A 25261-nucleotide genomic window follows, 5' to 3' on the forward strand; every position below is an offset into this window, starting at 1 on the left:
AAAATAACAAGTTTAGAGAGGAAAATATTCTTTCAGACTACTGTGAAAGCCAACGTAAACGAGCATGGTCAAAACTCAAAATGGAAGAACCCAAGACTTCCAAGATGGGACCCAAAGGAGGCATAAGCAAGAAATTCTTTGGGAAGTGCTTCAACTTGGCCAAGTAGATCTCAAGTCGTCAGAGGGTAAAAAGTCGAAGAAGAAGCAGGAGGCTAACATGAACAACAGACTAAAATTGGATAACCTCTGTGCCATGGTCTCTGAACTGAACCTGGTGGGTTCTGTAGAATCAATGCATGTTAGGAGAGTGAATAGCATTTGTGGCTTTCACGTTCATTTTAAAGCAATCGGAGATAGACACAGCAGAAATAAAGAGACTACAAACAATCACAAATACCAAGATTTATTTGGTTCGAAGCCTGTGACGACTCCTACTCCAAGGCTCGCACGTGAGAGTGCTTTCGATAGGTAATCACTAATTAATCGTAAAGAGTACACATACAGTCTTAAATGATTACAAACAATTTAAAAAGTAAAGAATACCGATGACTTTGTAGGATGAAATTTTCAGTAGAGTCGTCATCAGAGCTTTTGGACGTCGTAGATACTTTATCGGAGCAGTGCACAAAAGCGGAAGTTACTTAGAATGTTGTGTCTAATGCCCCACTCGAAGAGTGCAATTATAAGTTGTTGAAGGTGCCTTTAACCTCCTTGATGGACCTCCAGCTATGAAGTTTATCCCCGCAGCGTCGGAGACGATAATTTTCGTAATCTGCGAAACTTATCCGATCGAAGTCGCCTTCAAGCTCCTAGAAGGCGCCTTCCATCCCTGATCCAAGGCGCCTTCAGGCACCTGGAAGGCGCCTCCAGCTGCCACCTACGCAAAGCTTTGGCTAAGGCACCCGAGGCGCCTCAAACAACCTTGAAGGTACCTCAGACAGTATTCATCCTAGTATTTCCTTGTGCATCTCTTTCCTGCAAGGTATATTAGTCCATAAGTAAAATATACCCTGCAAAACAAAATTAGCATAATAAAATATGAATAATAAAGTAGTTGACAGTCTGCAGACTATCTAGTTCTGACTTTCGAATTTCCTGGAAACCCTAGGTGAAACCGATGTCTACTGTTCCCTCAATGGGGAATCTGTCCTCACCTACTCCTCTCAGAAGAAATTACCTTTTGCCAAATCGGTCCTCCAGACCGACTGGACTGTTGCTCAACGTCTGAGACTTCAGGACTTCATGCTGAACGTCTGCTTCATGACCCGTCCAGACTTCCACCTGGTCCGCGACCACCAGGATTTTCACCTAGAGTCCCCAACTCTAGGATTTCACCCAAAGTGCTCAACCCGTCAAGACTTCGCCCAGTCCCTCAAATCAGGACTTCCTTACCTAACCGTAGCTAAGACTTTCCACTTGCTTAGAGTCCACTAGGACTTTTGGCTAAAACAACTTAGGACTTTCCTGTAAGCTCAGTCACACTTGCTAGATAATAAGATAACTTAACTTTGAACCTTTTTGTCATTATCAAAACACCAGTTTGATCGTCTGATGATTTCTGCACCAACAATCTCTTCCTTTTTTATTATGGCAACCTAGTTCAACAGTTAAGTAAAACATATAGCAGAAGAATATAGCAATTAAAAAGATATAATAATTGTATCACAACATGTATATTTATCACAACATACAACAATATGGCAATTTTAATACTATGACAATTTTAGCTCCCCTTAATTTATTACTCTCCTTAATTTTTGACCATTCTCTCCCCCTTTACCGTATATCAAAAATACTTTAGGAAGAAAAAGTACTTATAGCTTTTTAAATATTATGAAATATTAAACAATATTTTAGAACAAAACACCTTTTTTTAAAAAAAATCCAAGTAGGAAATTTAACATAGCTAAAGAAAAAAAAAACTTTTGAGCAATACTTAAGTTTTTTAAAGGCTAAAAACATAATTTTTGAAACTTAGTTTTCCAAAAATTTATAACAACTTAGCCTTTTTATAAAGCTTTGACATAAAACTTTTAAAGGATACTTAAAGATTGTGAGAAAGAACTTAATCAAAAACTTAGTCAAAAAGGTATTTTATCAAGTACTTAGCTTTTGAAGAAATATTTCAATAAAACTTATTTTTCCAAAATATTTATACTTAGGGTTGTTTTCCAAAAATAGTTTAAAAAGTTTAAAATAGATAGTTAAGTACTTTAAAAATAATACTTAGTGAAGTACTAAACTACTTTGGTCAAAAATAGTTTAAAGACTTACAAAATTAACTTTAAAATCTTGAAAAAGAATACTCTAACTTTGATTTTTTTTTAAAAAAAAATAATGTCTTAAGTACTAAACTACTTTGGTTAAAAATACTTTAAAGACTTATAAAATTAACTTTGAATTATTGAAAAAGAATACTCTAACTTTGAAATGTTTAAAAAAAATAATGTCTTAACTCCTTTGACTCCCCCTTGCTTAATGCCTTAAAAAATTTAATTAAGTGTTTTAAGTTTTAGAGTCCTAGAGTTCAAGCATGAAAGTTCAAGGTAAAAACAACAACAAAAATTTCAAAACAAACATCTACTTTCCTTAGAAAAAATGTCTAACCTTTAGCTACTAGCTGTTTACCATAAAGTAGTAGCTTTTACTTGGTTAGTCAAGTTAAGTAAGTGTTTCAGTTAATTTGACTAAAATGGATAACTTAACTTGATCAATTTGACTTGGTATTTATTGCCCAGGCTTATATTGATACACAGACATAAGCATTCTGAAATTCAAGCAGTACTCTATGCATCTCACTCTATTCTAAGTATTTTTCATATACAAGCAAGGTATTCCTAGTGTGCTTGTTAGGATCCTACGTACGGCTAGAGAGGGGGGTGTGAATAGCCGACCCCAATTGCTCGCGTTTCTTTCTACAATCTAGGGTTAGCGCAGCGAAAACTAAATGCAGAAAGAAAACAGGAGAAGAAATCAAACCTCAACGCAAGGATGTAACGAGGTTCGGAGATGATACTCCTACTCCTCGGCGTGTCCGTAAGGTGGACGAGCCCTATCAATCCGTCGGTGGATGAGTCCCCGGAGAACCGGCTAATATCAACTCCTTATGGGTGGAGAAACCTCGCCACAAACACTTGCAACAGCAAGCTAAGAGTACAACAGAATACAAGAAGTAAATACAATGAATGTAACAATACAAGCTTGCCTTCTTGTCGTCGACTGAAGTCCTGGAAGCAACAACTTCACGGACGAATGCCAACAAGCAACTCAGCCGAAAGAAGCTCACGCGGGGCTTCGGAAGTGAGCTCAACAAAGCTCAGTCGAAGCTGAAACTTCAGCAGCAGAACAGAAGTTCTAAGGAGGAAAAAGAAAGAGAGGTCTGCACAGAAGATGCCCTCGTCTCCTTATACCTGCGAAGAAGAAACAGCGAAGAAACTAGCCGTTGCGTCACAACGGCTAGAACCCTGATCGGTCTGTGGACCGATCAGGCAACATCCTGATCGGTCTGCAGACCGATCAGGGAAGAAGCCTTCGCTTCTGTTCCGTCCCTGATCGGTCCACAGACCGATCAGGGAACCTTCTGATCGGTCCGTAGACCGATCAGGCTTCTCTTCTCTGCTAGTTTGCCACTGATCTCCTTCTGATCGGTCTCCAGACCGATCAGATAACCATCAGTAGCATACTGATCGGTCACTGATCGGTCACCAGACCGATCAGATGAGCCATGTATCATTGGATCGGTCTGCAGCCCGATCCAAACTTCTCAGCCCTAAACCTAAGGCTTCCACACCAACATCCGGTCAACCTTGACCTGTTGGTACATCATGCCTAGCATCTGGTCACTCCCTTGACCTGCTAGCACTCCCCGCTAAGTGTCCGGTCAATCCCTTTGACCCACTTAGACTTTTCCACACCAGATGTCCGATCATCCCTGATCCATCTGGATTTTCCTTGCCCGGCTTCAGGACTCTCCACACTGCCTAACATCCCAGTTAGGACTTTCTCGCTGCCTGGCTTCACTCACCAGGACTTTCCAACTGCCTAACATCCCAGTTAGGACTTTCCCATTGCCTAACATCCCAGTTAGGACTTTTCCACTGCCTGGCTTCACTCACCAGGACTTTTCACACCGCCTAACATCCAGTTAGGACTTTCCCACTGCCTGGCTTCACTCACTGGACTTTCCAACCGCCTAATATCCCAGTTAGGAGTTTCCCGTGCCAAGTCTCCATACTTGGACTTTTCCAGTGCCAAGTCTCCATACTTGGACTTTTCCCGTGCCAAGTCTCCATACTTGGACTTTTCGCGTGCCAAGCTCCCTGCTTGGACTTTTCCAGTGCCAAGTCTCCATAGTTGGACTTTTCGCGTGCCAAGCTCTCTGCTTGGACTTTTGCAGTGCCAAGTCTCCATACTTGGACTTTTCTAGTGCCAAGCTCCCTGCTTGGACTTTTCCGTTGCCAAGTCTCCATACTTGGACTTTTTCCCGAATCAGGTCAACCTTGACCTACGGTTGCACCAATAATCTCCCAAACATCTATTCTTGTCCCATATCAAGAATACAACTCTTCCACGAGTGTCAAACATCAAAATACAACTCAACTAGGTCAACCTTGACCTAAGGTTGCACCAACAATCTTCCTAAGTCAAACATCAAAATACAACTCGAGTCAGGTCAACTCGAGTCAGGTCAACCAGGTCAACCTTGACCTAAGGTTGCACCAACAATCTCCCCCTTTTTGATGTTTGACAAAACTCATAATCAAGTTAGGTTAACCCGATAACCTAACTTAGGTTTTCCAACCATCTTCCAATGTCCAATGTTCTTTCCTTGAACATTCTCTGGACATTCTCCCCTTAGGTTAACCCGATAACCTAACTTGGGTTCTCCAATAATTCTCCCCCTTTTTGACATACATCAAAAAGAATTCCAATGTTCTTCCTTGAACATTCCTTGACATCCTTCCCCTAGCTTAGGTTAACCCGATAACCTAACTTGGGTTCTCCAATAATTCTCCAATGAACACTCTCCCCTTTTTGACACACATCAAAAAGAAAAGGAGGGTATCAAGGTCAAGAGTTTCTTCCTAATGAAAGTCTCATACCTTTCATTGAAACTCTTAATTTCCCCCTTGATACTAAACTCAACAATCAACTTAGTGATAATCCCATATCACTAATCCTCAAAAGTCTTAAGGAGTAAAAACTCCCCCTAAAAGTCAACTCCCCCTTGACAATTAGGTAAAACTCCCCCTAAAGGTCAACTCCCCCTTGACCATTGCACCAACAATGTCTTTGTGAGTTCCAAACCTTTAGAAATCCAAAAACACCATTTCCATAACTGAAATTTCAGACAACAGCTGAAAAATCAGAAATTCGGCACGCTCTGATCGGTCCCCAGACCGATCAGAAACCCCATGGATCGGTCCCCAGACCGATCAGGCCTTCACCAGATCGCACCAAGCTTCTCTGGTTCTTACTGGATCGGTCTGCAGACCGATCCATGCTTCACTGGATCGGTCCACAGACCGATCAGGACTTACCTGGATCGGTCCCCAGACCGATCCAGACTCTGATAGGCAGATTTTTGAAATTTCCTTCCTGAAATTCAGAAACTCCTAGAAAATTCCAGAAAATTCGAAAAATTGTGAAATTTTGAGGATATATTCCTCATAACATATACTATCATGGAAAAATAGTTTTCTATGAAAATAACTTCCATTTTTCAATCTTGATACAAAGTTCAAAAACTTTGAAATAGTTCAAGTTTAACTCAACTTTGTATCACAATGTTCAATGATGAATGCTATCACTAGGAAAGCTTCATCAAGGTTTTTCAAATCAATTTTAAAATGCTTTTAAAACCATTTGAATTTAGGACCATAATCTTAGGGCTAGATGTACATGACTTGTACACAAGCTTTCCCTATGATCATCAATTTCTTGAATTAGGGTCATCTAGGTACAAGGACTATGTACCTTGATCCTAACTCATGATCCTAATATCTCACACACATCTAAGGTGTATCAAACCACATTCAAGTCAATTTTGATGTGAGATATGGGTTTAGGTATCTTAGACTAAGGTCTCATACATTTTCTAAACACAAATTTGATCTCAATATCAAAATGTGTTTTTCATCCTTAAATCAATTCAATTGATTATTAATGCAAGAGATGATGACATGGCATAAAATGGTATCATAAATGAAAACATGTGCCAATGTCATGATGTCATGGCATAAAGTTTGAAACTTAAATAAACATGACATAAAAACTAGCCTAAGCATTATCATGACATTTCAAATGATAATAAACTAAATATGATGTCATGGCATGGCATATGGCAACCAATCATGGCAAGTTAGCACAAATAAAATACCTAAATTCCCTATCTAAGTATCCTTAGCCTTAGCTAACTTAAAATCTAACCCTAGATTGCCCATATATCCCTAAGAGAAAACCAAAATCCCAATTATGGTATTTCTCTAGGTTTTCTTAAATTGTGCCAAATAAGATCATTCTTTTCCATAATGACACATTTTACTCTTCCAAGGAGTAAATGATAATTCCATTTCATTTTCAAGAGTTCTCAAAACCTTGAAAATGCTCCTTGAGTGTCAATTTCCTCAAAGTTGGGTTAACTACCCTTCTTATTGGAGTTGACACTCTCTAACCCATTTATGGGGTAGAGAAGATGCTCCTAGGAACCCAATACCTATTTGAGCTCATTGGGTTCACTAAATATTCACTAGGGATGACTTCCCTAGCAACCCTCCTAATGACCCTCTTAGGCTTTGAAGCCTTGGTCATTTGGGTCTCGTCAAAGTCAACTATAGGGGTGACTCCCCTTGTAACCTTGGTAATGGTCTTCCTAGCCCTAGGTTTTGTTCCATAATCGAATGGAACATTGTGGTAAGTGGGCTTGACCATTTGGGACTTAGGTTTGTGACCCAAACCTTTCTTGTCCTTGGACTTGGGTTTTTGACTCTTAAACCCTAGAGATGACTTCTCCATGTTTTTAAGAGCCTTTTCTAAATTATCAAGTCTTGACCTCAAGACTTGATTTTCCCTCTCTAATACCTCAAGTTTTAATTTGTCATTTTCTCTTGAGATATTCCTAGGCATGTGTCTAGTCTTCTTGGGATTTCTACCTAGGTTTTCCTTAACTTTAGAAGCGTTAATCCTAGGGTTGGTATTTCTAGTATTATCCTTACCTAGGCTAACATGTTTAGCTCCTAAGCACATGTATTGGTTCCTAAAGTTAACATGCTTATCATTATTAACAATTGCAACAAAACTACTAGCATGAGTTTTATTAGAATTGCAATAATGAACCTTAGAGGTTACCTTAGGGTTTGCCTTAGCTCCCCCTATCGTTGTGCCCGGTCTCTTGCCCTTGTGAGGTTGCCTCCCCCTCGGACAATGGCTCCTATAGTGTCCCCTTTGCTTGCATTGGAAGCACACGATGTGCTCCTTGCCCTTACGTTTCGGGACTCCGGCTTCCTTGACCTTTGGCGCCGGTGGAGTCTTTCTTACCCTCTTCGGACACTTACTCTTGTAATGTCCATGTTCCCTACACTCAAAGCACATAATGTGTAATTTAATTGAACTTAAATTGCTTGAGTTACCTAGGGTTGAGGGTGGATGCGAGCTCTCTTCTTCATCCCTTTCGGAGGTAGAAGCTTCTTCTTCTTGCTCCGAACTTGAAGAAGAACTCTCCTCCTCTTCGTCCTTAGATGTTGAGTAACCCTCAACTTCTAATTCCTCTCCTCCATGATGTGAGCTACTTGGCTCACTTAGCTCCTCTTCATGGCTTGAATTTGAGCTTCCCTCATGGAACTTGGCCAAGTTATCCCATAATTCCTTGGCATTGTTGTAACCTATCTTACACAAGATGTTAGAAGGCAATGAAAATTCAATTATTCTCGTTACCTCTTCATTGATTTCGGATTTGTGAATTTGTTCTCTTGTCCACTCCTTCTTCTCAAGTGGTTTTCCTTCCTTATCCACCGGAGGAATAAAACCTTCTTGTACACAAAACCAATTCATTATGTTAGTCATAAGAAAGTACTTCATCCTTACCTTCCAATACGCGAAGTCACCGCATTCGTAGAAGGGTGGAATGGTGATGTCTTCTCCATAGAGATCCATTCTCTAGCTTTGCTCCCACGGGTGTTGATCCGATGAAGAGCGACCTCGCTCTGATACCACTTGTTAGGATCCTACGTACGGCTAGAGAGGGGGGTGTGAATAGCCGACCCCAATTGCTCGCGTTTCTTTCTACAATCTAGGGTTAGCGCAGCGAAAACTAAATGCAGAAAGAAAACAGGAGAAGAAATCAAACCTCAACGCAAGGATGTAACGAGGTTCGGAGATGATACTCCTACTCCTCGGCGTGTCCGTAAGGTGGACGAGCCCTATCAATCCGTCGGTGGATGAGTCCCCGGAGAACCGGCTAATATCAACTCCTTGTGGGTGGAGAAACCTCGCCACAAACACTTGCAACAGCAAGCTAAGAGTACAACAGAATACAAGAAGTAAATACAATGAATGTAACAATACAAGCTTGCCTTCTTGTCGTCGACTGAAGTCCTGGAAGCAACAACTTCACGGACGAATGCCAACAAGCAACTCAGCCGAAAGAAGCTCACGCGGGGCTTCGGAAGTGAGCTCAACAAAGCTCAGTCGAAGCTTAAACTTCAGCAGCAGAACAGAAGTTCTAAGGAGGAAAAAGGAAGAATACCCTGCACAGAAGATGCCCTCGTCTCCTTATACCTGCGAAGAAGAAACAGCGAAGAAACTAGCCATTGCGTCGCAGCTGAACCTGATCGGTCCGTGGACCGATCAGTGCCGATCTGATCGACCGATCAGGAGCCATCAGGCTCCATCCTGATCGGTCCATGGACCGATCAGAAACTGATCGGAAGCGCGATCAGGGAACCTCCCGATCGGTCCGTAGACCGATCAGCTTCTCTCGCTAGTTTACCATCGATCTCCCGATCGGTCTCCGGATCGATCGATAACCATCGATATCGATCGGTCACCGATCGGTCACCGGACCGATCGGATGAGCATATCATTGGATCGGTCTGCAGCCCGATCCAAACTTCTCAGCCCTAAACCTAAGGCTTCCACACCAACATCCGGTCAACCTTGACCTGTTGGTACATCACGCCTAGCATCCGGTCACTCCCTTGACCTGCTAGCACTCCCCGCTAAGTGTCCGGTCAATCCTTTTGACCCACTTAGACTTCTCCACACCAGATGTCCGATCACCCTTGATCCATCTGGATTTTTCCCTTGTCCGGCTTCACTCACCAGGACTCTCCACACTGCCTAACATCCCAGTTAGGACTTTCTTGCTGCCTGGCGTCACTCACCAAGACTTTCCAACTGCCTAACATCCCAGTTAGGACTTTCCCATTGCCTAACATCCCAGTTAGGACTTTTCCACTGCCTGGCTTCACTCACCAGGACTTTCCACACTGCCTAACATCCCAGTTAGGACTTTCCTACTGCCTGGCTTCACTCACCAGGACTTTCCAACTGCCTAATATCCCAGTTAGGACTTTCCCGTGCCAAGTCTCCATACTTGGACTTTTCCAGTGCCAAGTCTCCATACTTGGACTTTTCCCGTGCCAAGTCTCCATACTTGGACTTTTCGCGTGTCAAGCTCCCTGCTTGGACTTTTCCAGTGCCAAGTCTCCATACTTGGACTTTTCCAGTGTCAAGCTCCCTGCTTGGACTTTTCCGTTGCCAAGTCTCCATACTTGAACTTTTCGCGTGCCAAGCTCCCTGCTTGGACTTTTCCAGTGCCAAGTCTCCATACTTGGACTTTTTCCCGAATCAGGTCAACCAGGTCAACCTTGACCTACGGTTGCACCAATAATCTCCCAAACATCTATTCTTGTCCCATATCAAGAATACAACTCTTCCACGAGTGTCAAACATCAAAATACAACTCAACTAGGTCAACCTTGACCTAAGGTTGCACCAACAATCTTCCTAAGTCAAACATCAAAATACAACTCGAGTCAGGTCAACTCGAGTCAGGTCAACCAGGTCAACCTTGACCTAAGGTTGCACCAACATTTTTCATATACAAGCAAGGTATTCCTAGTGTGCTTATGAATGCTCTAGCTGAAACATATGGGTATATGTTTTCTAGGGGGTAGATACCTAGGCGAAGTCCAATCTTTTGAAAATACTAGTAAAATTAGGAATTTTGAAAAAAAAAATAATTTATCTCAGAATTTTAAGACCAGGCTAATTTTGAAAAGATGACAAAAAAAATCATAACTTTTGAAAAAACAATACTATAAAAGGAATGATTCTCAAGGTTTTTATAATCTATTCTACTAAGTACATACATAATTGTCTTTTAAGTGCATTGAACTCAAGTTCAGGTAAAGGTTTTATGAAAATATCGACTAGGTTTGACTTAGACTCAACATAGTCAAGTACAATGTCACCCTTAGCTACGTGATCCCTTACAAAGTGATGTTTAACTTCTATGTGTTTAGTCCTTAAGTGGTATATTAGATTTTTAATTAAATTTATTGAACTTACGTTATCAATTGAAATTTTTATATTTTTATATTTTTATATTCTAATTGATAATCTATTAAGATGTGCATCATCTATAGTAATTGAGATGTACATTCTTTCATGGCTATGTACTCTGCTTCAGTAGTGGATAAGGTAATACAGTGTTGTTTTCTACTGGACTAGCTTATTAGGCACGGACCTAGAAATTGACAGCTTCCACTTGTACTCTTTCTATCTAGTTTACACCCAGCATAGTCTGAGTTAGAGTACCCAATTAAGTCATATATGCTAGTTCTAGAGTACCAAAGTCTTACAATTAGGGTTCTCTTAATGTATCTAAGTATTCTTTTTACATTAGTTAAATGTAATTCTTTTGTACAAGATTGGTACCCAGCACACATACCTACTGTAAATAAAATATCAGGTCGAGTTATAATTAGGTATAGTAGACTTCCTATTCCACTTCTATAATATTTTAACTCTACTGATTTTCTTCTAAATCAGAGTCAATTTTAGCATTAGTTGTCATTGTGGTATTTATATTTTTATAATTTTTCATTCCAAACTTTTCAATTAATTCCTTAGCATATTTGGTTTGAAAAATATGAATTCCTTCTTTTGTTTATTTTATTATAACCCTAAGAAAAAGTTAAGTTCTCCTACTAGGCTCATTTCAAATTCATTTTCTATTAATTTGATAATTTTTTTAAAAAAAATTGTATTTGTTAAACCAAATATTATATCGTCTACATAGATTTGAGCGATAAAAATATCTTTTTCTAAAGTTTTGACGAATAAGGTTTGGTATATTTGGCCCTGGTTAAACCCCTTAGATATTAGGTGTGTTGATAGACATTCATACCATGCTCTATGTGTTTGTTTTAGTCCATATAAAGTTTTCTTTAACCTAAAGACATGGCTTGGGTGGTCTAAGTCTTCAAATCCTGGGGGTTGATTAACATAAACTTCTTCTTTAATGAATTCATTTAGGAATACGGACTTTACATCTATTTGATATAACTTAAATCCTTTATGTGCTGCATAGGCTAACAGTATCCTAATGGATTCAAGTCTGACTACAGGTGCATATGTTTCATCATAATCTAACCCTTTTACTTGGTTGAACCCCTTTGCTACTAATCTAGCCTTGTTTCTTACTATTTCACCTTTATCATCTAGTTTATTTTAAAGACCCACTTAGTATCAATTATAGATTCATTTATGAGTTTAGGTACTAATTCTCATACTTGGTTTCTTTTAAATTGAGCTAGTTTCTCTTACATTGCAATTATCTAGTGTGGTTCGGGTAGGGTTTCTTCTATAGTTTTAGGTTCAATTTTGAAAATTAGAGCTATTTGACTTAGGTTTCTATATGATGATCGAGTTCAAACTCCTAAGGTCAGATCATCTAAAATTTAATCAGATAGGTGATTGGAACTTATTCTAGAAAGTCTTATGTTAGGGTCAACAATTGGTTCTTATGATTTACTTGATTCAAGTCTAATTTTATCTTCTTTATTTCTTATAATTTGATTATTTTCTTTGATTAAGTCAGGTAGGTTGTTTTCCTCATCAAAAATTATATTGGTTGTTTCTTCAACTTTTAGGATATTTTTATTATAAACTCTATAAGTCCTACTGTTTGTTGAATACTCTAAGAAGATGTTAGTTGAAGATTTAGATGTAAATTTACCTAAATAATCTTTGGTGTTAAATATGTGTACTTTACATCCAAAAACTTTTTGATAATTTAGATTGAGTATTTTATTGTAATATATTTCATAAGGATTTTTTTGAAAAATTATTAATTAATATTCTATTTTGAATATAACATACTGTGTTTATTGCTTCATCCCAAAATTGGTCACTTCGGTTATATTCATTTAACATAGTTCTGGCAGCTTCTTATAGCATTTTATTTTTTTTATTCAACTAGTCTATTTTATTGGGGAGTTCTAAGGCATGAAAACTCATGATTATATCTATTAGTTTCACAAAATTCAGTAAACTTATGATTTTTGAATTTTCCTCTATGATCACTTTTAATTCTTTTAATTTTGGTATCTTGTTCATTTTCAATTAACTTGCAAAAATTATTAAAGATTTCAAAAGTTTCATCCTTAGCTTTTAGAAATTTTACCCAAGTAAATCTTGAGTAATTATCAATTATAACTAAGCGGTATTAGTTTCTGCTTAGTGATTTGGCTCCGTGTGAATCAAATAGGTCTAAGTGTAGGAGTTCAAATATTGAGTTGATTCGATTTAGATTTTTTGATTTGTGGGTTGACTTAGTTTGTTTACCTTATTGGCAAGCATTATAAATTATATTTTCTAAATTTTTTAATTTAGGTAGACCTCTAACTAAGTCATTTTGATTCATTTTTGAAATGAGTCTGATATAAATGTGACTCAATCTTCTGTACCACAATTTAGTTTCTTCTTGTTGTATCAGAAGACACTTGAGTGAGGAGGTTCGCAGGTTAATTTAGGGATGGCAATTTCATCTGAATCCGATGGAGGATCCGACATCCGACCCGAATGGAGGGGGGTATGGAGGGACTATCAATATCCGATACTCGACCCAAATACCCGATTAAATAATATATATACATATATTAAAGAAAATTTTCTTTTTCCAAAATCAACTTACTATTTTTTTTTTATATTAGGAAGAGACTATATATATGTTTAATCTGTTTTTTAATTTTATATATATATATATATTAATAGGTTGTTAATTTTAATATATTTTTGTTGAATGATAACAGTTGGGTAGAAAGAAGAAAAATTATAACTATAGAAGATATCCGATCATTTAATGGGTATAGGTATACCCATCGGAGGTCCTATACCCGATGGGTATGGGGACGGAGGATATAGAATTCGACCCAAACCCGACCCATTGTCATCCCTAGGTTAATTGTGTAAATATTATTTTTCCTAATTTTCTTAAGTGTAATTCTAGGATTTTTGATATTTTAATTAAGCACTAAGAGTTAGAAAACGTTACTAAGTATCCAGAGTCATATAGTTGACTTATGCTAAGTAAGTTAAAATTAAATTTATCAACTAATAGAACTTTTCAAATAACAAAATTGGAACTTGGTTCGATATTCCCTGTTCTGATTACCTTAAGTTTTTCGTCGTTGCCAAACACAACTGACCCTAGGTTTTGAGTTTTAGCTTGGTGTACTTCAATCGGTCTCCAGTTATGTGTTTGGAGCATCCACTATCCAATATCCATTGTTCCAAATTATTATGTTCCTACACATAAAATATTTGATTTGGATCCAATTTAAAAGGATTAATAGATAGATTGATTGAGTTCAACTCCTTATTTTCCATCTCAACCAATCTAGATTATCAGTCATGTTATACCTATGGGTGATAGTGAGATGGTTGATTAAGTTTCACTTAAGTTTAATTTTAATTAATTTTAAAATTAAACTTAAGTTTAATTTAAGTTAATTGATTACTTGATTAAGTTCGAATTAGGTAAATTGATTAAGTTTAAATTAGGTCCATTGATTAATTAATTAAGTTTAATTTGAGTTAATTAATTAATTGATTAAGTTTGAATTAGGTTAATTGATTGATTTTAATTTAAGTTCAATGATTAGTTTAAGTTCATTGATTATAGTTAAATGAGGTTAATTGATTAATTGTAATTTAAGTTAATTAATTAATTGATTAAGTTTAATTTGAGTTAATTGATTAATTTTAACTTAAATTAATTGATTAAGTTTAATTTGAGTTAATTAATTAATTGATTAAGTTAACTAATTTTTTACCTAAGTCCATCTCATCCTTTTCTAGATTATCAATCAGGTAACCTTATAGATTTTTGTGAGATGGTTAATTTTATCTTCAATTTATATTAAAATCTAATGATTGATTTACATTTGAGTTAGACTATGGTTTAATAGTTAATCAATTAAATATTTATTTCAATAATTGGCTTCCAGGCTATGACGAAGCACTAGGCATTCTTGGGTATTGGAGTAACAACCACTTCTAGACAAACCTTTTTAAAGAAATTGAATATTTAATTTCCTTTCTGAAAATCTTAAATCTAACTAATCAAGTGTGAATCAAGCCTAACTCCTTATCTATCCTAGTCTAAACATATATAATAAAAGCAATAAAGCAAGCATCGAGCAAATTTATCTAATAATGGAGATGGTCTTTCTATTGGGCCCCCCTAGATCACAGCCTCGATAGGGTCTATCAAGATAATGGATTTGATTCTTGGGGATCCAATATTAACCAAGTATAACTTGATTAATCAAGTTAGACTTAGGGACTCATGCTTGGACTATTCCTCTATTTGTTCGATTAACAAGAGATAGATAAGATTTAAATTTGTGTTTAGCCTTATATTCAAGTCCGGATCGATTGTATACGACTCTTTGTTTTCTAAGAATCAGATCAAGATTTTTGGAACTCAAGATGAACCATTCCAATATATCATTCAATTCCTTACTTGACTTTTTAGACGGGAGTTCTCTTCCTCAAGTTGTTGGACTTGACTTAAAGTTCCAGTCTGAACAAATTCAGTCAAGAAGTTTGGGTCAGTCACTTCCTTAAAGGTTGTTACCTCCTTTTGAAGTGACTTGACCCGAACTTTAAATTTGGCTAGCTTGCGCATGAGATAATTTACTAGGTTATATAGTTTATCTACTTGAGAAGAACTTACAGCATGATTAGGCCCTTTGAAAATGGATGCGGATCTGTGACTTCTCTCGGGCCTACGTTCCCCTCTCGCTCTTCTCTGTTGTGCATCTTTTGCTCGATGGTGTATCCATGATAGTAGTCAGGTACCTTTCAGTCCACCGTAACCACCAGTACTTGGTGTATATCACGGTTAACCGTTGTATCCTGGAAAATAAACGACCCGAGAAAACCTCTAAACACAGTCAGAGGTAGGACGAATCTGTTTCAAAGAAATTGTGTCCATCACAGGCCTCGATATCTTCATCTGCTCGGCCGCTCTACACTCGACCACTCGGACACTCTAGACTCGACCGCTCTGCACTTTGTTGCTCGATCGATCTACAGTCGTCCGCTCTACACTTAGTCACTCGGCTGCTCTGCATTCAGTCGCTCGACCGCTCTACACTCGTCTTCTCTGCACTCAACTGCTCGATCGCTTTGCACTCGATCGTTCTGCACTCGACCATTCTGTACTTGGCCGCTTTGCACTCTGTAGTCTGTACTTAGTACTTGATAGAAATCAACCTCTGTTGACATTTTAAGATTATATGTTCAAATCATTTTTGACAGATAAATTAAATTTAATTTGATATAATTTTAATCCGACTAACTCTTAAAAATCTTTAACAACATATTATCCAACTAGCTCAAGCACCTCCTGACCTGGACTTCGATTTTAGAATACCTTCTACTTTTCGATTCCAACTTCGAGCTCCATCTGACTCTGACTTTGACTCTGACTCTCGAACACTTTGTGACTCGGACACCGATTCCTCATCAATTCCTACATCTGTTCCGAACATCAAAGTCCATGTACCAAGTCCATTTCTTTTTCCTTCTGTTTTCCCCCCCTAAGGGCCTAATCTGTGTCTATTAGCGATGGCAGATTATTTATGAAGTATCAATGATCAAATTTTAAAGCTGAGAAATTTGTTTAAGGTTGCGACGAATTCGGAACGGTTCAGATAACAAACAGACAAGACCAAAACTAAATTACAGCCTGTTGAAGTTATCCACCGGAGTTTTGACTTCAGATACGGACAATTAATCTTCTACGCTTGTCTTATATTTTAGATATCTGTAAGTAAAGTGAGATTAGAGATACGATTGTGTTTTGTTTGTTTGTATGTTTGATTGATTGTTTTTGGTCGAAAGAGAAGAAGAATGTATTTTTATTTACAAAGAAATGGCCATGGTATAATTAAGAGACCACGACATGCGGCGATGACCAGGCCACCGCTGGACGCAACGTGGTGTTGGTAGCTAACTGGCTCTAGGCGGGGCCGCCCTCCGATAACATGTTTGATGTTTCACCTAACCCCACTCCACCCCAGGGCGAAGAAGAAGCAGCAGCAGCGATGCCTGCTCCACCGTCCGGCTCCAATCGTACGGCGTCTGCCGCGCCCTCAATCCATGTGATGTGACGACGACGCCTGCCTCCAGATTTCAATAATGGTGTGTGTTTGTGTGTGTGATAATGTATCATTATGAGCCACTGCTCTCCAGCTGTCCAACCTGGCCCACTCCTAGCCGTTCCTGCTGCTTGACCGGTTCAATTCTGATATATCCACCAATTCTCTACCAAGTTCGGAGACTGGTTTTACCGTTGCCGTACTTACCGAGAGCAGCACGCTGGATCAATGGCATTTCTTGGCAGACCAGTGAGTTTATTACTGTGCTGGTGTAGATGTTGTTAACTAAAACGAGTGTGAACGATAACAGAGGATGAGTTTTATCATAATAAAATGAAGGTAATGCATCATGGCCTATTGTGCATGATCCAAGATGTTTGAACTCTGTAACCTGTCATTGAGGCCCTCCCAACTGTACCAATTATTACCTCTCCAGCCGCTATTCTCTTCTCCTTCTTGTTCTTCTTCTCAGTCTCCAGAGCTTTGCATGTGCAGTGACAACATTCACATTTTCCTACCCTAACGATTAACGCCACACTGACCACAGCTAATCAGGATTGACAATTGTATAAATGATGAAGTAATAAAAGCTATGCAGGGAGGAGAACTGAGAAGCTTCATGATACGGTATGAATAAAAAATCGCATTCGCTGTTGTGTTGGTCTCTGTTTTTTTTTTATACGTGTAAATTTTGTTGAATGAGGCTGTTAGCGAAGCTGATCGGAGCGTGATGCCTCCGCTTCTCCTCTTCTTCCTCTTTTGCTCTTATGGCCTCGTCGCCGGCGAGATGCCACCTGAGTCTCTCCACCTCGAGCTCATCAGCCGCTTTCCGCATCGATATCTCACTCGGCTTGGCCACCTCCGCGGGCTCGTCGACGGCGATCGCTTCCGCCAGCGGATGATCTCCCAAAGGATCGGGCACCAGCAGAACCAGCAGCACGGGCGGAGAGAACTCGCGGGCTCCAACGCCTCCTCTGCCCCGCCAGCGGCCGAGGAGTCCTTCGCCATGCCACTCTCGTCGGGGGCCTACACCGGTACGGGGCAGTACTTCGTGCGGTTCCTGCTAGGCACTCCGGCGCAGAGGTTCGTGCTGGTGGTGGACACCGGCAGCGACCTCACCTGGGTTAAATGCCGCCCTCGGAGTCACGGCGGCTCAGATGCCGGCGCCGGCGAAAGCAGGGTCTTCCGGCCGGAGGGATCGAGCTCCTACGCCCCCATCCGCTGCTCGGCGCACATGTGCAAGTCCTCTCTTCCCTTCGCGCTGAGGAGGTGTCCGACGCCGGAAACCCCTTGTGCTTACAACTACGGGTAACGTGGCATTGGATCCCTTCCATTACTGCTCTGCTCCGCAACAATTCTTGTCTTGTTTCCTGCTTAATTTAAATAGTAGATTGGACGTTTTTTTAAAATGTATTCTATGCTTCTCCGATTCCCTGCAATGAAATATCGGCGGGTCGCAGCTACTCTGACGGATCGACGGCGAAGGGCGTGTTCGCGAAGGAATTTGCGACGATAACATTGACAAAGGGCGAGCGCCGCAGGAAGCTGCGGGGGCTTGTGGTTGGGTGCACCACCTCCTTCGTCGGATCCAGCTTTCGCGCCTCCGACGGCGTGCTCGGCCTCGGCTATAGCCCTGTTTCCTTCGCCGCCCGGGCAGCTGCCCGCTTCGGTGGCCGGTTTTCCTATTGCCTCGTCGACCACCTCAGTCCCAAAAACGCCACCAGCCGCCTCACCTTCGGTCTCACTCCCGCCCTCGCCGCTCCCCACCGCCGCGCGACCGAACTCCTCCTCGATCCCCGCCTCCTGCCCTTCTACGGCGTCCGCGTCCAGGGCGTCTCGATCAACGGCGAGATGCTCCCCATCCCCGCCGGCGTATGGGACGTCGGTCGCGGCGGCGGAGCCATCCTCGACTCCGGCACGAGCCTCACCGTACTGGCCGAGCCGGCGTACAGATTGGTTTCGTCGGAGCTGAGCCGGAGCCTCAGTGGGGTCCCCAGGGTCAGCGTGGCCCCCTTCGAGCACTGCTACAACTGGACGGCAGCAGGACCCGCAGTCTCCGTGCCGAAGATGGCGATCCACATGTCCGGCGACGTGCGGCTGGAACCACCGGCGAAGAGCTACGTCATCGACGTAGCCGAGGGGGTGAAATGCGTCGGGATTACGGCCGCGCCGTGGCCGGGGGTGTCCACCATCGGTAACATCCTGCAGCAGGAGCACGTCTGGGAGTTCGATCTCAAACATCGACGCCTGAGATTTCGTCGATCCACCTGCCGTTGGTGATACCATGAATTTGGACGTTTGTTTCTCTTGTTTTTCCCTATCATTCTCTCTCTCACTCACTTCTGGATTCAAGTGATATTTGTTCGATGAGCTGGTAATTAAATGAATTATTCGTTGGATTTATTTTGAATAAATCAAAATACATAATTTACAAAAGAATCGGATCGAGCATGGACGTGCTTCTTAATTTATAGGCTATTTAGTTCATTTAATATTATTAAATTACATCATATACTTTATAGTTAGCATTAAAGTATATCATAAATACGATTAAATTATTCTATTATAAATTATACTTCCACCACAAACCCCGATTTATTTCCATTCAGAGGAACGTCCGCCGGCGTGCTACTATTTAACACTTCAGCCACAAGGCAAAGCAAATATTTTCCCCAAACGCAGAAAATGTCAAACTTGAGTTGATATATTTTATACAATACATGAAAGGATTAAAACAGCAAGAAACATGAACTACGCCCAATTCTCCAACCTTACCATACACTTGACATTATCAAATAAACAGGGTTTGAGCCTTCATTGGACAATCTACAAGGCAGAGATAATTTACAAGCCATCATAAGCTACATCATTATATTCATTCTATTAACTACCTTGTACAAACTACAAAAGAATGAAAAGCAGGGATAAGATATCGTAATCCATCATACAACCCATCAGCAGCTCCAGTTTTGCAGCTCACACTGAGTGTCCTTACTGGACTTTACCATGGCATGAACACTGCATTGTCGATTACTTGCTTTCGATAAGAATATACTAAGGAGATAATTTTAATATCTCGCAGCCAACCGCTAGAAACTGAAACCAGGTTACCGCCTCATATGTCCTGGAATCAATTTGTGGATGAGCTCTGGGGATGCACTTGCTAACTGCAAAAAAATGGTAGAGACAAAATCCATCAATCTTATCAAGCAAATCCTGTTGTTACACAGGAGAATATTTAGATTATCAAGAAAATTCCGGAAGCACAATCATTGGCTAACGAGATGGCAAATTTTCCTGTCTCATTTCCACCTTTTGGTATTTGGCCAGTAGCTCAAATCCACAAAAACATAGTAAATTTTCAACTAACAGACAATCTTCCTTTTTGTGAAAGGACATGAAACGATATCAACGACCACATGAGTGCAGACCTTAATCACATTTGTTAAAAGTCCAACTTGTCGTTCATAAACGAGAAGAGGGTGCTTAAACTGTCCTAAATCCCAATGATTTGATATGCAAAAAGTGAACTACGTGCACGTCCAAAAGGAAAAGAGAGATCACAGCGAAGTCTTGGATACTAATATGCAGATACTCGCATAAAGTTTGTGCCGGTAGAAAATTCATGTAACCTACAGAAAATATCTGAGACTTGCAATTCGATGCTTTCTCTTTAAAATAAGACAAACTAATATGGTACCTTTACCAGGTATAAGCAAATAAGGTAGGAGGTAAATTGCTCGATCAGAGTTGATAATGAACAAAAATTATCTTAATCAGTGGAGAGCTTTCCAGCAAAGCATTCATCCTAGGTCCACACAGCTTTCAGAAGATGTTAAGCTTACCTCCTGCTTGAAGTTAAAAAGAGGAGGCAGAGGACGACCATTTGGCAGCCTTGCATTTGGTTCTCTTAGTTCATCAAAAAAAGGATGAGCACATGCTTCCAACTGTAAAAAAAAAAATTAAATTCAACTAAATAACTCGACTGAGCAACATTAGACTAAATTTAATACCAAGCAAACATACATAGAGGAAGCCAAGGCCTCACAAGTGAACAGCATTACTCTTTGTTTTTTTTTTTTGTTTTTAACTTTTTTTAGTGCAGGGAAGTAGTAAACATTAAGGTACCAAAATATTACATAAATTTACTAATACATGACACATAGGAGCTTAATCTAGCTGCTACTCTGTCACTGTATCATTTTAAGTTATACTTGGTAGAGAACTTACAGCGGTACAGCGAAAATTTGGAGAGTATTGGAGAAGGCGAGATGTAAGGTCTATTGCCTCTGGTGGCATTCTTTTATGGAATATCTGTATCAATTAAAAGCAACTATCAGATTCCTGAAAGAAACCAATAATATGATAACAATAACCTTAAGTCAGTCAGATTATATGAATCAGTGAGAATACAAAAGTTGGCTTTGTAGTTCTCACATTCCTTGCCTGTATTATGAAGTCCCATAACTAGCTTAAGCTTCAAAATTGACATGAAAAAGTGGAAATAACTAACCTTGTGCCATGGATGAGCTTTTATCTGTGGAAATCTAAAGTCTGTATAGTTAGGATTCATGCACCGGATTTCCTCCCGAGTTGGAGTTCCAAGAACCTGCAAGAAAAAGGAATGTTATAATCATGACATGCAACCTTATTCTTCAAAACCACAAGAACCAATATGATAAATGCATCAAATCTATACCTTAATTACTTCCACAAGCTGATCTACTGCACTTTCTCCCGGAAACAATGGCTGAACATATATAAAATAAATTCACGATAAATTGTCACCCAGTACAATCCAAAAATGAGGGTCATCACTGAAGGATCACCAAAGAAGTAACAATGGATAAAAAAAATACCTGACCAAGGAGCAATTCAGCAAGGACACATCCTGCTGACCAAATATCAATAGATGTTCCATATTCTATTGCTCCAAAAATAAGCTCTGGAGCACGATAATAACGAGAGCAAATGTATGAAATGTTGGGTTCACCCTTGACCTGATAGGGCAAATGAATTATAAAAAGGCAAGGACAATAATGAAAAACAAATCAACATCAATAAATAATGATCTTAGTATCCTTTTGTTGGAAAAAAGAAGCATTGAGGACAAAGAAACTAAAATAAAAACTGTGTCAACATACTTAATAAGCAACTAGTGCAATTATCTTCCTCGCTTAATTCTGAATATTCCAGTCCCAATATCTATATATAATTTTTCTCTGGTTCACTAGGCATTTCCCAGTTACAATTTTGAATCCATGTTCCTCGTCGCTTAGAGGAGATATTTACTATGAAACACTAGCCCGTATAACTGACAGAATAGTTCTATCAAAATATGGAAATTTAGCCTCGGTAGTCACCTTGTATTTACAATGGCACAGCTCTAAAACAAAATTGATGGAAACCTAACCTAAATATTTGACACATAAAACTCCCATATTTTTTTATTAAATCTAGTATCCAGCTAAGACTAATAAAATGGAACGCATAATTCTTTCGACATTCTATGTTCTTAGGAGTCATCATGGGTAAAACCTTGGCAGTCGCCTTGTATTTACTATGGCAAAGCTCTCACAAAAATTGGAGTTTATGGAAACTTAATCTAAATATTACTAAGGTTAATTAAATGGACTGTTAGGAATCACCATGTGTCAACAACTAACCTTATTGTCAAAAAAATTGAATCATCATAGAATTCTGGCTTTGTCCTAAGATGAGTTTAAATTTATGTTAGAAATCAAATGAGTCATGGAAAGATACCAGCATTGTTGTTACAAGGGCAATGGAAATGACTACCACAAACAATTAAGATGTTGGGATTTGAAAAGAATAGCCTATTCTAAGATATCCCTATTTGCTTGGTTATCTGTAATCAAGCCTTCAACCATCTCTCAGGGGGCGCACCCAGCTAGACCTTCATATACCTTCAAAGGAAACATGATCTACTTACGATGATCCTTCACATCTGCCAAAAGTTTAAACATGAAACTAGTTCTTCCTAATTCTACATACTTAGAAACTGACTAAATAGACTAAGTAGCTGACATTTTGAGTGTTATAAATGCTCACAGGCAAAGATCAGATTAAATTAACAGAATCACTATAAAGATACCGCAAGAATTCTGCATTGTAAAAGTAACATGCCAACCAACTGACGAACCTTTCAGCTAAATACAGAAAACTAATGTTCCCAAATAGTTCATTTAACAAACAAGCAAACCTTTTTATAGAAACAAAATTAGGCCATGAATAAAATAGGCATCTACAGTTTAATTCCAAAAAACACATACAAAACCTAATTAAAAGATCTTTCCAAATAGTTTTTTTTTTCAAAAAAGCAAACAACCAATCTGCCATAACTAAAATACACATCCACAGTTTTATTCTGAATAACACATACCAAAACCTTTGCACTTCCAAAATCACATAGCTTGACTTGGTGAGTATGAGGATCTACCTGCAGAAAGCTCAACAATTCACTAAGTTTGAAGCAGTCATGGTTAATGAAATATTGCACTTTTACAAGTACAAAAACCTACCAAAACATTTTGTGGTTTTACATCTCTATGACAGATACCAGGAACTGTATGAATATAAGCCAAACCTCTAAATAACTGAAAAAAAAAAAATAAAGGTTAATACATACGAACATGGTTCTGTGTATCAGGAATTACATAAGAAAGAGACAAATTTACCTGATACGTATATAGCTTCACATAGAAAAGTGGCATCCTTTGACTCACACTACTGTAATGTCTTAGAACTCGATATAAAGTTTCTGGTACATATTCCATTACCAGATTGAGAAAAAGTTCGTCTTTGCTTGTGGTGGAGAAAAAACAATGCTTCAAAGATATCACATTTGAATGATCCATTGAGCGCATCAACTGCAACTCACGATTTTTGTATTTACGATCCTGCAAAACCTTTTTTATAGCAACAGTTTCTCCTGTTTCCAGACATTTGGCCTGCCAAAAGAAAAAAAAAATGAATTCAAAGCACCATATAGATCCAGCTTATTGGAAATGTAAAACAAACGAAAATTACCTGGAATACAATCCCAAATGAGCCGGTCCCAACAACACGCTCCGCCATGTAACTAATGGTCTGCACACCAAATAAAAGGACTGAAAACATGAAGATAGTTTGCTTCCATACACAATTGTTTAGCAGCTGCCAACCTGCTTAGGTTCACCATTCTTTCCTCCAATGGTGGTGGAGATTATATGACCAGTGACTGCATCATTTTCCTCAGGAACTGAAACTTGCTGAGATTCATAATGAACAAGAAGTTTGATTTACACATTTGGTACTTATATATAAGAAGAAAAAAATGAAAACGGTAAAGCAACAGATGTAAAGATCAAATACACGGAATAACTCAAGGACCATGAATACTTGCAATCAGGCATGATTTAGCAACTAACACGGGAAACTCAGTAAGCTGAGAGAAAACGAATCCCTGGCGAATGGCACAAACAAATACGATTTATGTACATAACCAGAAAGGTAAAACAAGACCTCAGGGACGGCATCAAATAGTTTAAGGTTCCATATCAGACAGAAAGGACCACAAGAGTGTATAGTATCTCACAATTCGCCTTGAGAAATCTAGAAAAAGAAGTTCGAAAAACGAGTAGTTCGAAAAACATCAACCCAATAAAGAACTGTCTTGATAATAAAAGGTGATCTCTCCTTAATCAGGACTAGAGATGAACTCCGCAACCAAGAGAACGTCAGATCTTCGAGAAAAAAACTAATGAAAAGCTGAAAATCATGGGGAAGGAACAGGTAAGCTTTATCCAAAACTACAAATAATTGATGAATAGATCGAGAAGAATTACTTTCTCTAAAAATTTACCCGAAATAATTGCGATTGTTTTAGAGAACAAATCAGACAGAAAGAAATACCCATATATCCCACAAAAGAGAAAATCATTCACATAAATAAATAAACAGATTTTTTTTTTTCAACCGGGACAGGAGGAGCACACAATCTGAAAAGCTGCTCGGAGATATCAAGGAAATAGTCCGAATTGCCTACAGCAGCCACTTCTTCACTAACCCCGCAAGAGGAAACGGAGGCACGAAAACCAAGGATGGACAAGGTGAAGAACAGCAAAAGGGGAAGAAGAAAAAAGAGGATTGAGCGGATAATACCTTGCCCTCGTCCATCTGAGAGCTCCGGGGAGGGGCGGCGGGATTGAAGGCGTCGTGCTCCGGCTGCGGAGGCGGATGATGGGCCCCAAGCGGCAGTGAGGCCATGTGAGGTGGTATGGAGAAGGGAAAGGGAGAAGAAAAAAGCAGCGAAAGAGAAGAAAGAGACTCCAGCTGAGAGCCCTCTCTAACGCAATAATAAATGCTTTCTGTGTTCTGTTTACAGAGTTATTTACATTTCGAAATTTTAAATTAATAAAAAAATATGGATAAATTCAAAACTTTTACCATACAATTTTCATAAATCCGGATCAAAATCATTGACCGATCAAAACTTAGAAAAGATGTAGCTGTAAAGTCTGACTTAGGGGGGAAAAAAACTTTCTTAAACTAAAAGGGGTTTAGAAGACTCGACAGCTTTGATTCAA

At 39.2% G+C, this 25261-nt stretch overlaps 2 protein-coding genes across 3 annotated transcripts; one reads left to right on the forward strand and one right to left on the reverse strand.

The window, feature by feature from the left end:
* The first annotated feature begins 17018 nt into the window (after positions 1–17018).
* LOC121985780 (aspartic proteinase NANA, chloroplast-like) lies at positions 17019–19076 on the forward strand. Of its 2 annotated transcripts, none has more exons than XM_042539416.1 (3): positions 17019–17300; positions 17385–17981; positions 18134–19076. In XM_042539416.1, the coding sequence occupies exons 1-3, from the start codon at positions 17266–17268 to the stop codon at positions 18951–18953; spliced, it is 1452 nt and encodes a 483-aa protein (XP_042395350.1). In that variant the 5' UTR covers positions 17019–17265; the 3' UTR covers positions 18954–19076. The 2 variants fall into 2 exon arrangements, with proteins under 2 accessions (XP_042395350.1, XP_042395351.1); XM_042539417.1 differs by having other exon boundaries at positions 17020–17300; positions 17377–17981.
* A 283-nt stretch (positions 19077–19359) lies between these two features.
* On the reverse strand, positions 19360–25035 carry LOC121985781 (shaggy-related protein kinase iota-like). The gene is made up of 12 exons (XM_042539418.1): positions 24837–25035; positions 23858–23944; positions 23724–23783; positions 23372–23644; positions 23216–23290; positions 23077–23133; positions 21533–21673; positions 21373–21423; positions 21187–21282; positions 20904–20987; positions 20519–20620; positions 19360–19840 (listed from the first exon to the last, which is right to left on the reverse strand). Exons 1-12 carry the CDS (start codon positions 24939–24941, stop codon positions 19781–19783), a joined length of 1191 nt encoding a protein of 396 aa, XP_042395352.1. The 5' UTR covers positions 24942–25035; the 3' UTR covers positions 19360–19780.
* Between the last annotated feature and the right edge of the window lie 226 nt (positions 25036–25261).

The sequence above is a fragment of the Zingiber officinale genome, chromosome 5B, assembly GCF_018446385.1.
Source record: "Zingiber officinale cultivar Zhangliang chromosome 5B, Zo_v1.1, whole genome shotgun sequence".
Taxonomy (NCBI): domain Eukaryota; kingdom Viridiplantae; phylum Streptophyta; class Magnoliopsida; order Zingiberales; family Zingiberaceae; genus Zingiber; species Zingiber officinale.

Bases quoted from the DNA above. Each gene is read 5' to 3' on its own strand.
- LOC121985780 (XM_042539416.1), top strand. From the start codon at position 17,266: ATGCAGGGAGGAGAACTGAGAAGCTTCATGATACG. The intron at 17,301-17,384 runs GTATGAATAAAA...TGAGGCTGTTAG, and splicing joins CTGAGAAGCTTCATGATACG to CGAAGCTGATCGGAGCGTGA. The intron at 17,982-18,133 runs GTAACGTGGCAT...GGCGGGTCGCAG, and splicing joins CCTTGTGCTTACAACTACGG to CTACTCTGACGGATCGACGG.
- LOC121985781 (XM_042539418.1), bottom strand. From the start codon at position 24,941: ATGGCCTCACTGCCGCTTGGGGCCCATCATCCGCCTCCGCAGCCGGAG. The intron at 23,134-23,215 runs GTAGGTTTTTGT...AGCTTTCTGCAG, and splicing joins TAAAACCACAAAATGTTTTG to GTAGATCCTCATACTCACCA. The intron at 21,283-21,372 runs GTATAGATTTGA...TTTTTCTTGCAG, and splicing joins AGCTTGTGGAAGTAATTAAG to GTTCTTGGAACTCCAACTCG.